We start from the raw sequence: 17,148 nt of genomic DNA, 5'->3' as shown, positions 1-17,148 counted from the left end.
AGATGTGAGTGGATGTGATAAGATGTGAATGTGATGTAAATGGATGTGGATGTGAAGAGATGTGGATGGGATGTGACGTGATGTAAATGGATGTGGATGTGAAGAGATGTGGATGTGATGTGATGTGATGTAAATGGATGTGGATGGGATGTGATGTGATGTAAATGGATGTGGATGTGGATGTGAAGAGATGTGGATGGGATGGGATGTGATGTAAATGGATGTGGATGTGAATGTGATGAGATGAGATTGAGATGTGATGATATGTGAAAGGAAGTGATGTGATGTAAATGGATGAGAATGAGATGTGGACATGATGTAATGTGGATGGGATGTATGTGATGTGATATGGATGTAATGAATGAAATGGATGTGAATGGATGCGATGAGATGAGAATGGATGACATGTGATGTGATGTAAGAGATGTGAATGGATGTGAATGTAAATAAATGTGAATGGATAAGATGTGATGTGAATGGATGTGATGTGATGTGAAGTGGATGTGATGTGAATCGGGATAGATGTGAATGGATGAGATGCAATGTGAATGGATGTGATGTGATGTGATGTGATATGGATATGGATAGATGTGAATGGATGAGATGTGATGTGAATGGATGTGATGTGATGTGAAATGGATGTGATGTGAATCGGGATAGATGTGAATGAATGAGATGTGATGTGATTTGAATCGAGAAGATAGATGTGAATGGATGAGATGTGATGTGAAATGGATGTGATGTGAATCAGGATAGATGTGAATGGATGAGTTGCAATGTGAATGGATATGGGTAGATGTGAATGGATGAGATGTGATTTTAGAATTTTGGTTGATAATTGATGAGTTGATTTGGATTCTGATTACAGGATAATGATTCTTGAATTCTGGTTGAAGGAAGATAAGTTGAACAAAGCCACAATGAGGATGAATGGGACGAATCCCAGTGACGATGTTAGTAATTGGGATGACGATTATGACTTCAACAAATCACTACACGAGATTAGTGGATTGTGCTGACAGATTGCTGCTGTTAACCTTTGACCCAGTGAATCTAATTAAGGGATGACAAATTGAGAACCTGCATAACTGAAATTCTCGTGGAGGAATGTTCATATGAAATTTTCGGTATGGTGGACCATTATTGTGTTAAGGATATGAATGATATCTGAATGAATTGTTCTCTGATAATGAGTTCTATGTGTTTTTCTTGTAGAAGGGATCTTTATCCTAGGATTCTGCATGGGTTGACTAGACTATAAGGAACCCCAGAATTCAGTTGGATCTAAAGTCGAAATGATAAGGATATGAATGATATCTGAATGAATTGTTCTCTGATAATGAGTTCTATGTGTTTTTCTTGTAGAAGGGATCTTTATCCCAGGATTTTGCATGGGTTGACTAGACTATAAGGAACCCCAAAATTCAGTTGGATCTAAAGTCGAAATTGAATTATAAATAAAGTGATCTTTTCACCTGAGCGTCATGGGTGGTTAATTTGGGAAAAAGAGACTTAACAAGAATTTCCGTATTGATAGGATCATGGATCGAGGTGGTCATGGTAGGAATGTTAATTCCCAACTCGATGAGGAAGAGCTCGACCCGGATGTTCGTAAAACTCTTCATAGATCGCAGCTTGGACCTTTCAAAGGGTGAAGGGGAAAACTTGGGCAAGGCTGTGGAGAAGTGGATCGAAGCAATGGAAGATTTAATTGTTAAATTGATTCAATCCTCTCTGTAATACAGAGTCTTAATGTTCCATCTTTCTTCTTTTGAAAGAGAACGGGTGCACCCCAAGGTGAGACACTGGGTTTGATTAATCCCTGCTCTAACAATTATCTTAACTGCTCCTTAAGTTTTATGGCTTCAGGGCGACTGGCATTTTGTATGCACGCTGGGCTACTAGCTGAGCTCCGGTCAATCTCATGATCTACTTCGCGAGACGAAGGCATCTTAATCAGCTCTTTAGGGAACACATCTGCATACTCACTTAACCACTCTGGTTCTTTAGCCTTGCATTTTATGTCTACTGGATTCATCTTAATGACATAAACTTACCTCTTTCTGAGCCCTTTTAACAATTTAGAAGCCTTGAATAATTGTAACACTGGGAATCCGAAAATTCCAGTTCCTTGAAATTTATTCCCATGAAGGTTAAGGAAAGAGATGGTTCCTTTGTAACAATGAATGTCAGCCTGATTCTTATATGGTTCCTTTGTAACAATAAATGTCAGCCTGATTCTTATATGGAGCCAATCCATTCCAAGGATTCCATCATAGACTCCCAAGGGTAGGACTTTGAAATGGCACTCTATTACGTTCCCACCTAGACTAAACTGAATAAGGTCTGTCTCTAGGTGTGTGAAAATAATCTTTCCACTGGCCAATTCCACTTGCATAGGTTTCCCCAATTTTTGATTTAGGACTAATTTACATAGACATCCTCGGGAAATAAAAGAATGAGTATTGCTTGAATCAATCAAAAGCTTGAATTGCTTACCCTGGTACTCTGTTGGAGTCTAGAGGGCTAAAAATTGACGGTTATTCCCTTGATGCTCTATTGCAGCATAGATATGTCCTTTTTCTTCCTCCACTTCCTCAGCCATAGTGACGGCTGTAGCTGCTGTGTAGTCTGAGGTGGAACTCTCTCTCTTTGGTTTCCCCAATTCTGGGAGGGAGTTTGGAGACTACTTTGCATGGAGGCTGCAGGCTGAGCTGGCACTCTTCTAGGGTTGCCCTAATTTTGGCACAGGGGACCCTGATTGGACTGATATGAAGGAGTCTATCTTTGAATTCTGGGACCCTGGCTTCCTTGGCCCATAGAAGGATATGGGCAATCCTTGAGCTGGTGCTGCCCAAACCCCTGACATTCAAAGCACCTGTTCTCACTTCCGAGCTCTTTCCTCTACATTCTTGAAAGAGCTGGAGTTCCTAAGAAAGAGCTTCGAGGGAAAGGTCTTCCTTCATTCCCGAAATTTCCCAACTCCATATTCTGGTTGGGACCTTGGTGTCTCTTTGGAGGCGGAAGGTTGGAAGAACTTCCCGGTGTTTGGAATCTCTTGAAGGATGAGGGAGCTGGCTTTGGCGGGACTTTAACGACGATGAAGGCTTTGGCAAAGTCCTTTGCCATTCTTACAGCTTCTGCCATGGAAACTAGCTTGGCATTCTTGACTAGGGTGTCTAAAGGTTCGTTCATTCCCCGAATGAACCTGGCTATGACTTGCTCTTCGTCTAGAGGTGGTGAGGTCTTAGCTTCTAAAAATTGGAGGGGACAAAATCTCTTCCTTAGATAGGCTTTAAGATCATTCCAGGACTGGGTATTTCGATCCAGATGGTTGGTGTCGCAATGGTTTCTCCATGCCACCCTGGCTGTTTCCACAATTTTCAGCCTAGCGAGAGCCATTTTGCTCCTCTCGTTGTATTCGGTGACATCAAAATATTCCTCCATGGCTTCAACCCACTTCTCCTCCACAGCCTCGCCCAAGTTCTCCCCTTCATCTTTGAAGGGTCCTGGCTAAGTTCTGTGAGAAGAGCCTTGCGAACGTCGGGGTCAAGTTCTCCTTCATCAGTGTGAGAGGATCTGGCTGACAGCCCCATAGTTCCCTCACCTCATGATCTTGCCAAAAATGATACATTATTAAATTTTTATTTTGATTTCGTCCACGAGATCCTAAGACTTAAGAGGTTCGGGAAATAATTTCTTAAACAAGATAAACAATCTTATTGGAGATCTATGACATATGTCCATCAATTCGTCATATAATAAGCAATCACTTATACAACAGGGAGTTTTTTTTCCACAAAACATTTCTTTATTTATATAAAGGTTGCAATATGTACATAGAGCATCTCGGCTCCAGAAGTCAAAATCTCCTTGGGAGATGCATAAGACGACGATACTGGGCTACAAATATGCCTTGATACAAATTTTCACTTACTGCCAAGGGAGCTACTATCTTCTGAATAAAGCAACTAACTAGTCTGTGGATATGGCATGAAAGTTTGTATCAGGGCCTGGAGATAATGTTTTATGCCCATATGTATCCAATATCAAAATTTTCCATTGATTTTGCACACTCAAAATGAATGGTATGCCTTGCATGTTATTGAGCTCTCCATATCTCCATATATAAACACATTATGCAAGTTTTCTACTACCCACATTTGGACACTTTGTGCATAATTGGGGTGCAGCTCATATGAAAGTTTAGCATGTTTTCTCATGATGTTGACGAGGATATCCAACAGCCATATGCTCTATGTATCCATGCATCGAGCTATGCATACATAGAATTAGGTATGCTCTATGTATCCATGCATAGAGCTTGCTCTATGTATGCATATATAGAAGTACACATATGGTCTATGTATGCATAGATAGAGCTATGCATGTTCATGTTACCTTCTTAAGAAAATAATCCTTTTCACAAAGATTTTTGCATTTCAACTTGAGATTGCAATAAGACATTCTTTATTTAAGGCATATGCTGTTGTTTAAAAGAATACAAACTTTAACTAGTAAATCAATCAAATAGATCACTATTAACAATTAATAGAGAAGCCAGGGCCATACCTCAACCCCTAAGAATGATATATAATTGAAAAACAAAATATATATATACCTTATAGAAATTTGTCGTTTATCGTTTTCTTTGCTCATTAACAAGAGCTTTAGAACTTGACATATGAGAATAGAGCCTTCTAATACCTTCTCTTACGATTGAAATCATCCGATCATCCCCAAGCTTTATCTCCTCTTACTCGTACTGTGACTTTTCTCTCTTTTGAGGTCTATGGCAAAATAGCCTTCTCTTACAGGGCTACGGCATACTATTCTTTCTTTAAAATAAAAGCTATGGAGTTTTGGTATCTTCCTCCAAAAGACCATAGCAATCTAAGTTTCTTTTCTAAGATATTAGATGAGAATGAAGGGATATATACATCTCAAGTTCTAGGATTACCTTGAGACTACTTGCTGCCTTCTTACAGTTTTCCATGTGTAGAGACCCTGACAGAATAAGCAAATTGTTTCGGCCATGAGTCTCTGATAAAATTTCAGAATATGGTCATATAACCAGTCAAAAGAACCGAAAGACATCTAGTCTACAAGCCAACGCGTGGGTAGAATAGGCAAAAACATCCATGTATGTGTCTCTTTTAATATAGATTTCAATAAGGAAAGAGAGTGTACTTAGAGAAGAGTGAGACAATAAGGCTAGAAACATTAGGAAAGTGTTAGAATAAAAATATTAGCTCCAAAAATCCTAAAAGAAATAAGAAGACAAGAATAGTTCACCCTTGCTCGTCTAAAAATCATAAGAAATGCCAACTTAGTTGGAAGCACTATTGTCAATCTAACCATAGAAACCAGAATCAGTTATGGGATGCCATGAAAGTACACCTTCAAGAAAGGTTTTGTCCTCCAGGATTTCGAGAGGATAAAATGAATGAATTTTTGGAGCTAACCCAAGAAAGGAAGACCCTAAAGAATACCACCAAACTTTTGTTAAACTTCTTCGATTTGCTCTAGAGATGGATGAGGTAACTCTTCTCCATTGATTCATTTGGAAGCTTAATCTACCTTTGAATAACCTCATCAAGAATGTAAAACTATCCTCTATTTCAGAAGCCATAATTATAGCCAGAGACTGTCGAGAAGGACATGAGTCCTTCCATGTTAATCAAGAAGAGGTCTCCTAATTCAAGAGGAACGTTGTAAGATTTCTCCCCAACCCCTCAAAATGTCCAGCATCTTCCCCTGTAATCAATCCCTCCTTAGAAATATAAAAGACCTTGTTTCTAACTATTTTAACCTAGAGAGAGAAAATATTCTAGAGAGAGAATATTTAGATTTTTAATATTTTTGGATAGAAAATTATCTCATCTTATTAAAATAAGTTCCCCTGAAACAAAAATTCAAAAAGAACTTTCCAATGTGCAATTGGAATTAATTGGAAATGGGTATAAAGAACCTTAGTCTAAGGGTCTAGATTTTAAAATAAGTTCCCTTGAAACAGAAATTCAAAAAGAACTTTCCAATGTGCAATTGGAATTAATTGGAAATGGGTATAAAGAACCTTAGTCTAAGGGTCAAGATTTTCAGAAATCTTTGGATTATGGTCCAATTAAGGTTCCTGTGGGCCAATAGGATCAATCCATGTGTGGGAAGGAGATAAATCCAATTTTGTAAAAGAAGATACCCAAAAATGAGTAAATGCTCACATAAGATGAAGAGTTGACTATGTACAAAGTTTATTAGTAAGAAACTATGAGTAATTTTAATAGTATGAGATATTTGGGTATAATGATTTCATTTTGACACATATGTAAGGAAGGGGAGTCCCTTCAATACTCACATAAGATGAAGAGTTGAAAATGTACAAGGTTTATTAGTAAAAAACTATGAGCAATATTAAAAATATGAGATATTTTGGGTATCCAAAATTGAGTAAATGCTCACATAAGATGAAGAGTTGAAAATGTACAAGGTTTATTAGTAAAAAAACTATGAGCAATATTAAAAATATGAGATATTTTGGGTATAATCATTCCATTTTGACACATATGTAAGGAAGGGGAGTCCATTAAAGGAGGTGCATATTTCACATGCTTGAATGAGTTTTAAACTAAAAAATAATGTGATATTTTTATCTATCCTCTCTCTTGAACCAAACCAAATAAAAAGGAACCAAACCGAATCAAAAAGGAACCAAACTAGGTCTAAATCTAGTCCAAATTCAACCAAACTGAAATTTGGAAAATTCTAGAAATCAGTTGGTCTTGGTTAGAGCCTCCCTCTCCTATAAATAGAACATGAGTCCTTTGAAAAAAAAAAGGGAAGGAGGAGAATTTTACTATACTAGAACTATGCTGAAATAATACTAATTTTTACTCCAATTTGTAAGAATTTGGAGCTTCCCTCTTTCTTCAATCCCCATTGGTGGCTCCATCAACCTACTAAACCAATTGATTGGTTGGGGGCCTCTACCGTGAACAAAGAATCAAGCAATTTGTAAAGTAAGTGGTGAATTTTGATCTTTTCTATAATTTCTCAATGTTTCTCTCTTCTCAACCCCTCTCAAGCTTGAGAAGCTTAATTGGAATGGTTTTTGAATGCTATTGAAGTTAATTGATGAATGGTAGTAAAGAATTACATAAATTGATGAATGCTATTGAAGTTAATTGATGAATGATAATGCTATAGAAGTAATTAATGAATGTTAGTAAAGAATTACATAAATTTTCATTTATGCTTAATTCTAATGGTTTTTATGTAATATCTCTCTCTCACTCAAGAAATGGTCATGCTCATGACCTATTCTCAATCCAAATGAAGCTTTTCATAAAGCTTTTCCTTAATCCAAGATTAATCTATGCTTAAGACCAAATTAATGGCTTTCCCTATGCTTTTAGTTTATGTATTTCATGAATGTTGATGATTCAATCCATTATGGGTTAATGATCTAATTAGGGATCATTCTAATCATTCTCTTAATGATAAGCTTTATCTTTTAAGATAATTGAGATTTATCAGTCATAACAGCGGAGCTATGGTAAAATTTTTATAAAAATTACACATAAATTAATTTCATTCAAAGCATGAAAAGAGGACTTCCTACCATATTCTAGGAATTATCATCCTAGATTAATTAAAAGAATTTTATTGTAATCATGGAGATGTGGATGTATGCATGTAGATGTAGTTGTATAGATGTGGATGTGAATGTGAATATGGAGGTGGATGTATGCATGTAGATGCAGATGTATGGATGTGAATGGGAATGTAGATGTAGATGTGTAGATGTGGATGTGAATGTGGAGGTGGATGTATGCATGTAAATGTAGATGTATGGATGTGAATGTAAATGTGGATGTGGATGTATGCATGGAGATGTGGATGTATGCATGTAGATGTAGATGTATAGATGTGGATGTGAATGTGGAGGTGGATGTATGCATGTAGATGTAGATGTATAGATGTATGCATGTAGATGTAGATGTATAGATGTGGATGTGAATGTGGATGTGGATGTATGCATGTAGATGTAGATGTATGGATGTGAATGTGAATGTGAATGTGGATGTGGATGTATGCATGGAGATGTGGATGTATGCATGTAGATGTAGATGTATAGATATGGATGTGAATGTGGAGGTGGATGTATGCATGTAGATGAAGATGTATAGATGTGGATGTGAATGTGGAGGTGGATGTATGCATGTAGATGTAGATGTATGGATGTGAATGGGAATGTAGATGTAGATGTATAGATGTGGATGTGAATGTGGAGGTGGATGTATGCATGTAGATGAAGATGTATGGATGTGAATGTGGATGTGGATGTGGATGTATGCATGTAGATGTAGATGTATAGATGTGGATGTAAATGTGGAGGTGGATGTATGCATGTAGATGTAGATGTATAGATGTGAATGGGAATGTAGATGTAGATGTATGGATGTGAATGTGAATGTGGATATGGATGTATGCATATAGATGTGAATGCATGAATGTGGATGTATGGATGTGAATGTGGATGTGTATGTATGGATGTATGCATGTAGATGTGGATGTATGCATATAGCTATGGATGTATGGATGTGAATGTGCATGTAGATGTGGATGTATGGATGAGGATGCATGAATGAGCATGTAGATGTGGATGTATGCATGTAGATGTGAATGTATGCATATAAATGTGGATGTATGAATGTGAATGTACATGTAGATTGGGTTAATGTGGAAAAATGAGAGTTAATATAGAAACTGTATTTGTAAACTGTTTGTAAATGCTGTTTGTAAATGGCTGTTTTATGTCAAGAATGCTGGGGAAGCATTTTGACCGTCTTGTGATTAAGGTCGTGGAGACCTAACTGATAAAGTTGCAACTGCTGAGACGGAAAGTCAATGGAGGACGTCTCGCGTAGCAAAGTCGGTGGCGGAGGTCTTGACCAGCCTCGGTTCGATTAAAATGGTGAGCTTCCGGTACGGTGGATGAGGGACCAAGGAAGCGGCCTATGAGTGAAGTGCTAGGTTACCTGCGAAGGATCCTAGAGGGTGCTGACCATACGGTGCTCGGGCTCTGGGTTGCCTAGGATACCCACACGTGCGTCGAGGAAGATATTGGAACAAGGAGTAAGAGTTGTTTTCTGAAACCGGGCATGGATCTGGTTGATTGACCTTGCTGGTCTTCAATGGATGAGTCCATGGCTCTTTATATGGATCTGTTGGTTGATCTTGCTGATCTTCAACGAGAGTCCATCTTGATTTTTATAAGTGATTATATTGTCGAGTATTATGGGCTAGGAACTATTGAAAAGGCCCCTGAGTGGACAGGTGGTGAGCGTTCTAGTTGCCAATAATGCCATAGATACTCTGATGAAGGAATGATGGGAAATTAAGAATCAACCGGATAATTTGGAAGATTGTGATCAGTGATACTATGGTTTCATTAAAGGATTGTTTTAAAACTGGTTGAATCTGTGAAAAAGGCAATTTCATATTGGGTGTGTAAGTGGTGTGACTAGTTTTATTTTTGCATGAACATCCGGCTAGGGGGCCTGGGAAAAAAAAAAGGGAAGGAGGAGAATTTTACTATACTAGAACTATGCTGAAATAATACTAATTTTTACTCCAATTTGTAAGAATTTGGAGCTTCCCTCTTTCTTCAATCCCCATTGGTGGCTCCATCAACATACTAAACCAATTGATTGGTTGGGGGCCTCTACCGTGAACAAAGAATCAAGCAATTTGTAAAGTAAGTGGTGAATTTTGATCTTTTCTATAATTTCTCAATGTTTCTCTCTTCTCAACCCCTCTCAAGCTTGAGAAGCTTAATTGGAATGGTTTTTGAATGCTATTGAAGTTAATTGATGAATGGTAGTAAAGAATTACATAAATTGATGAATGCTATTGAAGTTAATTGATGAATGATAATACTATAGAAGTAATTAATGAATGTTAGTAAAGAATTACATAAATTTTCATTTATGCTTAATTCTAATGGTTTTTATGTAATATCTCTCTCTCACTCAAGAAATGGTCATACTCATGACCTATTCTCAATCCAAATGAAGCTTTTCATAAAGCTTTTTCTTAATCCAAGATTAATCTATGCTTAAGACCAAATTAATGGCTTTCCCTATGCTTTTAGTTTATGTATTTCATGAATGTTGATGATTCAATCCATTATGGGTTAATGATCTAATTAGGGATCATTCTAATCATTATGGGTTAATGATTTAATTAGGAATCATTCTAATCATTCTCTTAATGATAAGCTTTATCTTTTAAGATAATTGAGATTTATCAGTCATAACAGCGGAGCTATGGTAAAATTTTTATAAAAATTACACATAAATTAATTTCATTCAAAGCATGAAAAGAGGACTTCCTACCATATTCTAGGAATTATCATCCTAGATTAATTAAAAGAATTTTATTGTAATCATGGAGATGTGGATGTATGCATGTAGATGTAGATGTATAGATGTGGATGTGAATGTGAATGTGGAGGTGGATGTATGCATGTAGATGTAGATGTATGGATGTGAATGGGAATGTAGATGTAGATGTATAGATGTGGATGTGAATGTGGAGGTGGATGTATGCATGTAGATGTAGATGTATGGATGTGGATGTGGATGTATGCACGGAGATGTGGATATATGCATGTAGATGTAGATGTATAGATGTGGATGTGAATGTGGAGGTGGATGTATGCATGTAGATGTAGATGCATAGATGTGGATGTGAATGTGGAGGTGGATGTATGCATGTAGATGTAGATGTATGGATGTGAATGTGAATGTGGATGTGGATGTATGCATGGAGATGTGGATGTATGCATGTAGATGTAGATGTATAGATGTGGATGTGAATGTGGAGGTAGATGTATGCATGTAGATGTAGATGTATAGATGTGGATGTGAATGTGGAGGTGGATGTATGCATGTAGATGTAGATGTATGGATGTGAATGGGAATGTAGATGTAGATGTATAGATATGGATGTGAATGTGGAGGTGGATGTATGCATGTAGATGAAGATGTATGGATGTGAATGTGAATGTGGATGTGGATGTATGCATGGAGATGTGGATGTATGCATGTAGATGTAGATGTATAGATGTGGATGTGAATGTGGAGGTGGATGTATGCATGTAGATGTAGATGTATGGATGTGAATGGGAATGTAGATGTAGATGTATAGATGTGGATGTGAATGTGGAGGTGGATGTATGCATGTAGATGTAGATGTATGGATGTGAATGTGAATGTGGATGTGGATGTATGCACGGAGATGTGGATGTATGCATGTAGATGTAGATATATAGATGTGGCAAATCCTATAAGTACCAACCCTTTCCTGGATGCCCACACCTTGGACATACTGACTAGTCTAGGAAGGGGGATGGCCCAAGGACTCATTGAGTCTCTTCCAACAAGAGCCCTTACATATGGCCTCAATGACTCATACAGAAATACGGCCGTTCAAATTTCCAAAATTATGGGTAAATATGATGGAACAACAGACCCTGTTCAATTCATTCAAATGTTTGAATAGAGATGTGAAGCCTTTGGAAATCCCAACTACCCCACTAAGGTACATGCGTTGAACTTATGCTTAGAATAGAGATGTGAAGCCTTTGGAAATCCCACTAAGGTACATGCGTTGAACTTATGCTTAGAGGAAAAAGCTAGTCAATGGTTCATCGCATTGATGCCGGCGATCAAGACCAACTTCAAAACCTTGAAATCAACCTTTATACATGGCTTTTCCAGACAAGGTGATCGATGAAGTGCAGCAACAGAAGTCTATTCAATTGAGATTCAAACCAAATGAATCCATTAGAGATTTTATCCTTCGATAAAACTCTTGGACTCACGTTGTAAGTCATGGGAAAAATTAAACGATGTTCAATTGAGGAGATGTTTCATGATGGGCTTACAGAATAACAGCTTATACAACTTGATCATTGTAACCAATCCGGAAACATTCGATCAATGTTGTAAAGAAGCAATATGTTTAGATGAGAACATGCTAGAAGATGATCATGCTATGAGATGTTCCTCATCTAAACCAAGTGAAGCAATGGCAAAAGAAAGATCGATCTCAAAATTGACACTCCCCGAATTTTATGCAGGCTTGCTTAAAACCTTATATAGCAAACATCCCTAAGACAGGTTGAAAACCTTCAAAACTAGACATCCTTAATGCCTCTAATAGTGACGAGCAAAATGCCTTGTGTTGAATGCAATCAATACGACCATCCCAATCCTCATTGTGCAATACAAGGCACCTGTTCTTCTATACTGCATATATTGTAAAACCTTTGACCATGATAGTAAAAAGTGTCCCACTTCATCCACAATGGACTCAAAACCTCCATCTCCCGTGCACCAAACAAAAACAATCCAAGGGGTAGAAAGCCTAGAAGAGTACCACTTTCCCTTTCACTCAAGAGGAAGACATACTCTCTACAGAAGAGTCATTTGAAACAGAGACTGTACGAGCTAGAGGAATTTGATAATTCCTTTACAAGATTAAAACAGTCTCTCAAAACCTCATTCGGAGGAATGCTCTTCTTTCATAATAAAGCCAGCATCACATCAACACTTGCATCTTTAATGGCTCAACCTGAGTTATACAAGGACATAATGAACTACATAAAACAGGAATGTCAGGATTCGCAAGTTTCCAAACATTCCTCATTAGAGAGCCAAGTGTGCCATTGTACGGCCCGCCCACAGATGCGGCACGGCAGGCTGCCTCCGGGACACCTGCTCAGGCCACAGAGACCTCGGAGTGGCAGCCTGGACATGGGTGCCGCTGAGGGAGACAGCCACAGCAGCACGCCCAGAGACCGCTGCAGCAGCAGCCACAGTCTAAGCCTCACTGGGTTCCCGTGAGGAACAGCTTTGCTCCCCTCCAGGAGGAGACCCCTGCGGCGGCGACGAGACTGAGGACTAGGAGATGCCAGCACCCCCTCCTTCACCCCCCCACCCCCGTCCCCTCCCACCGCCTCGCTTCCACCTTCGCCTCCTCCCGTCCCCGCTCCGGTTTCGGCAGCGGCTCCCTCTCCACCCCCCTCGCCCCCCCTCCTCCCCCCCCACCCGCCTCACCTTCCTGGGAGGCCCTGGCAGTCCCCTGGCGTTCGCCTGCAGTCCGAAGGGTGCTGAGCACCGACCTCGCTTGAGCACCAGAGGAGACCTACCATGCCGATTCGGGCTTCACGGATATCATCTATCCGCAGTCGGCTTAGTCGCCTCGGTGTTAGACAGCGATCGGAGGCTTTTGATTACGCCTTCACTCGGCTTTTTGGAGCAGAGGGCCCCCATGAGCTAGCACCCATCCGAGTTCATGTAGTGATACCTCCGGCCAGCGGGGAGGAGGCACTTGATTCAGCGGTGGCCTTCTCGTTCCCTCTATATGGCCCTTGCGACCGGGAGTGGACTCTAGAGCTCGCTCTTAGCACTTTGAAGACTCAGGCAATTGAGTTTTCTCATCATGTGAGCGATCTGGAGGTGACAGATGTGATAGGCTGGCTATGGGAGTTGGCTCATTTTTTCTTGGATCCCGGGAGTGTGGATGCCTCAGGGATTCGTCATTTGGTCGTGTGTATAGTGGCAGACTTAGCACGCGACCGTGGATATGTATGTATACACGAGGTTGCTCTGTGTCAGAGTGGGAGGCAGTCGCCATGGGCTACAGCCACTGGCGCCTGATCCGTGATTCTTGCAGTACACCGGGTGGGCAGATTCGCAGTCGCTCGGATGGGGACTACTCTCCATCCAAGCCGCTTGCGAAGGCCCACCGTACGGCTGAGACAGCATCCACCTCAGCAGGTCATCCATGAGGATCATCTCATGGAATGTACAGGGCCTGGGCGGAGCACATTTTATACGCTATCGTGGTTGCTTGAGGTAGGAGCTTCAGAGATGCCTGGTTGGTGGTAGCATTGATATTTTGATGATGCAGGAGCACCACTTGGGTGAGAGCACGATCCGGAGATATGGTTCGGTGATGCCTGGTAGATGGGACACCTTTTGGTCTGCAGGGTTTGGTCCTTTGGGTGGACAGGGAGGAGTATGCATGGTCATTGCAGATATATGGCGGCAGGCCATTGTGGATCGAGGGATCATTGTGCTTGGTAGAGCACAGTATGTCATTCTGAGGATGCATGATGAGCTATTGGGCGTGCTCAACGTCTATGCGCCTAATCATGCTAGTGCCAGAGCAGAGTTCTGGACCCAGGTTACGGATGCATTGCTAGAGGCCGCACATTGGTGTGTCAGGGGAGACTTCAACATGCTTGAGGACCCGGCCGATAGGGTGGGAGGCAGTCATGTTACAGTGCACGGTACGGAGCTTGCAGCTTGGGATCGGTTTTGCATGTCACTGAGGATCACTGATGGATGGCAGCATGGGGCATTCTCCCGCTCTCAGGACAGTCTTAGTTTCTCTCGGTCGGATCGCCGAGATAGGGAGGGACTAATTTATCACGGATTGATCGTTTTTATGTGGGTGACTGGTTAGGGGAGCGAGGGGGCTCCATCGGCATTCTCGCTGGCACCTCATTTTCAGATCATGCACCAGTTATCCTGACATTGGAGGAGAGGACACGGGAGCCCAGCTTGCAGTTGAGGATCCCAGAGAGGGTACTTACAAATCTCAGTCTCGCTGAGGACATTGAGAGGATCTTGCATGATACTCAGTGCTCTGCAGTAGTAGCAGCAGGCCAGTGTGCCCAGGGACTCATCGAGCTTAGCTCTTTTCTGCACGCTGCAGCTTTCACACGGCTGGGAGAGATTTGCGAGCGGGAGCATCGGCTGAGATGCAGCCTTGCTTCGCTACAGCGCCTTCAGGAGCAACAGCCTGCTTGTGAGTGGTTGGCGTCACAGCTGAGCCAGGCACGCTAGGAGAGGCAGAGGAGCAGAGACATGAGTTTTACTATCGTCGTCAGGCCTCTCAGTGGACGCAGCTTGGTGATAGAGTGGGTGGTGGTGGCAAATCAGGTGCTATTAGCGACCATGTGGTACATTACGTCTTGCTGGATCTTCTCGAGCTCTTGCATCAGCCAGGTACAGAGGCTGATCAGGAACTTTCTTTGGTCTGGGCGGGACGGTCAGCCAGCCCGGGCAAAGGTTGCATGGGGGGGGGATTATTGTAATCCCTCAAACTTCTGCGTTATCCATGAGAGCTCATGATCCACGAGATGAGTACTAACAAATTGGAAGGAATAAGGGTGTAAATGGGGATAAAAAAGTATTACACTCACTATCACCCTCCTTTCCACATCGATACTAGTAGGGGTCAAAAATACCCTCAGAACTTCAAGGATTCCCCGCTGAACACCTACACAACATACACGCTAGGGGAGTATCTTTACCTTGCCCCTAGGGGGGAGATGTATGCACGATACTTGACTAGACAATTTAATGTTTGAGAGTTTGAGGTAAAAACCCCTTTAAATTTTGAAGGCCATGTGATTCAGGACCTAATCTCAAAAAATAACATAAAATTTGTATAGAACTGTGGTTAGGACATTTTCAGTTATTAGCAGCGGGAAATTCAAAATGTGGAAAGACCAATCAATGGCCGTTGGATGCATGCAGAGATGGTCGGGCGGCCTTCTTGCCAACGCATCGATCTGGAAAAAGTGCATTGCATACCGTTAGATGGACTCAAAGATCGGGCGGCAGATAGTGAATCTTCATTTTGTGTATATATATGCAGAAGCGAGCACTCTGTTTTCCATCGTTGTTCGCCTCTGATAGCCGAGCGCCCTTCTTTCTTAGTTCTTAAGCTCTTTCCTCTCGGGCCATGGCCGGCCGCGGCAAAGCACCTGGCAAGAAGAGCGTCTCTCGCAGCTCCAAAGCTGGCCTTCAATTCCCTGTCGGCCGAATTGCCCGTTTTTTGAAATCTGGGAAGTATGCTGAGCGCGTTGGTGCCGGAGCTCCTGTCTATCTCGCGGCGGTCCTTGAATACCTTGCTGCAGAGGTACAGTGGTTTCCAGTTTTGGTTGAATCATTTGTTCAAATTGGGAAATCTACCTTCTTTCGTTTGGATCGACTGGCTTCAATGCTTAGAGTTTTCTCTGCTAGATGCTCTCTCCGGTTAAGGGGTTTTTTTTTGAGAAGTTTTTAGGTTTGAGAATCTACGCAGACGCTATTAATGGATTGATTTGTGCGTTGTTTTTCCGTAATTGGGAAATTGGGCCTTTTTCTGCCTGTCAGCGTTTCCATCTCGGGGAGTTATGGTTTCTGCTGGTGTTGGGCCTCTGTGTGAAGCTTGCTGACTTTTTGCTCTTAATATGCAGGTTCTTGAGCTCGCTGGGAATGCCTCTCGGGATAACAAGAAGACGAGGATTGTGCCTCGCCACATACAGCTTGCCATCAGAAACGACGAGGAGCTGAGCAAACTTCTGGGCACTGTGACCATCGCCAACGGGGGTGTCCTGCCTAACATCCACTCCGTGTTGCTGCCCAAGAAACCTGCTTCAGTCTCCAAGGGCTCCTCAGCAACAGAGGACTAAGCTTTGCAATCATCTTTAAGGTGTTTCTAAACACCACCCGGTTTGAACAAATCTCTCTCTAGGTCTGATTAGTTTAAAGGGTTATTATTTATTCGACAAGGTTGTATTAGTTTATGTTAACTGAGGTTTCTAAGCCTTTGATGCAAGGGGTGGTCATATACTCTCTTAATTAGAGACTTGCAATGTATAGTTGCTTAACATAATTAGATGACCTTGTATATTTGCTCAACATATATATGTTAAGAATTGGTTGGATTGGGATATTTATGTTGCCCATCTGTGGGCCTCAAGAGGGCGTATTAGTTTATGTTAACTGAGGTTTCTAAGCCTTTGATGCAAGGGGTGGTCATAGTCTCTCTTAATTAGAGACTTGCAATGTATATTTGCTTAACATAATTAGATGACCTTGTATATTTGCTCAACATATATATGTTAAGAATTGGTTGGATTGGGATATTTATGTTGCCCATCTGTGGGCCTCAAGAGGGCCATCCAAGGTGAATACTATTTGTTGTTGATAGTATACTTTATGGGAGAGAATGCATTACAAAACTAATCATATGAGTATCTTGAAACCTAATTTAGTGTAAGTATATATAAGGGACTAGGAA

At 41.0% G+C, this 17,148-nt stretch overlaps 1 protein-coding gene across 1 annotated transcript; it reads left to right on the top strand.

Annotated features, from left to right (window-relative positions):
- Positions 1 to 15,751: 15,751 nt before the first annotated feature.
- LOC147625266 (putative histone H2A.3) lies at positions 15,752 to 16,798 on the top strand. The gene is made up of 2 exons (XM_086818571.1): positions 15,752 to 16,002; positions 16,322 to 16,798. Exons 1-2 carry the CDS (start codon positions 15,826 to 15,828, stop codon positions 16,535 to 16,537), a joined length of 393 nt encoding a protein of 130 aa, XP_086674697.1. The 5' UTR covers positions 15,752 to 15,825; the 3' UTR covers positions 16,538 to 16,798.
- The last annotated feature ends 350 nt before the right edge of the window (positions 16,799 to 17,148 follow it).

The sequence above is a fragment of the Cibotium barometz genome, chromosome 24, assembly GCF_041138505.1.
Source record: "Cibotium barometz isolate CiBa-2024 chromosome 24, ASM4113850v1, whole genome shotgun sequence".
NCBI lineage: Eukaryota > Viridiplantae > Streptophyta > Polypodiopsida > Cyatheales > Cibotiaceae > Cibotium > Cibotium barometz.
Note: the sequence above shows the minus strand (reverse complement) of the source record. Positions and strands in the feature narration are given on the sequence as shown.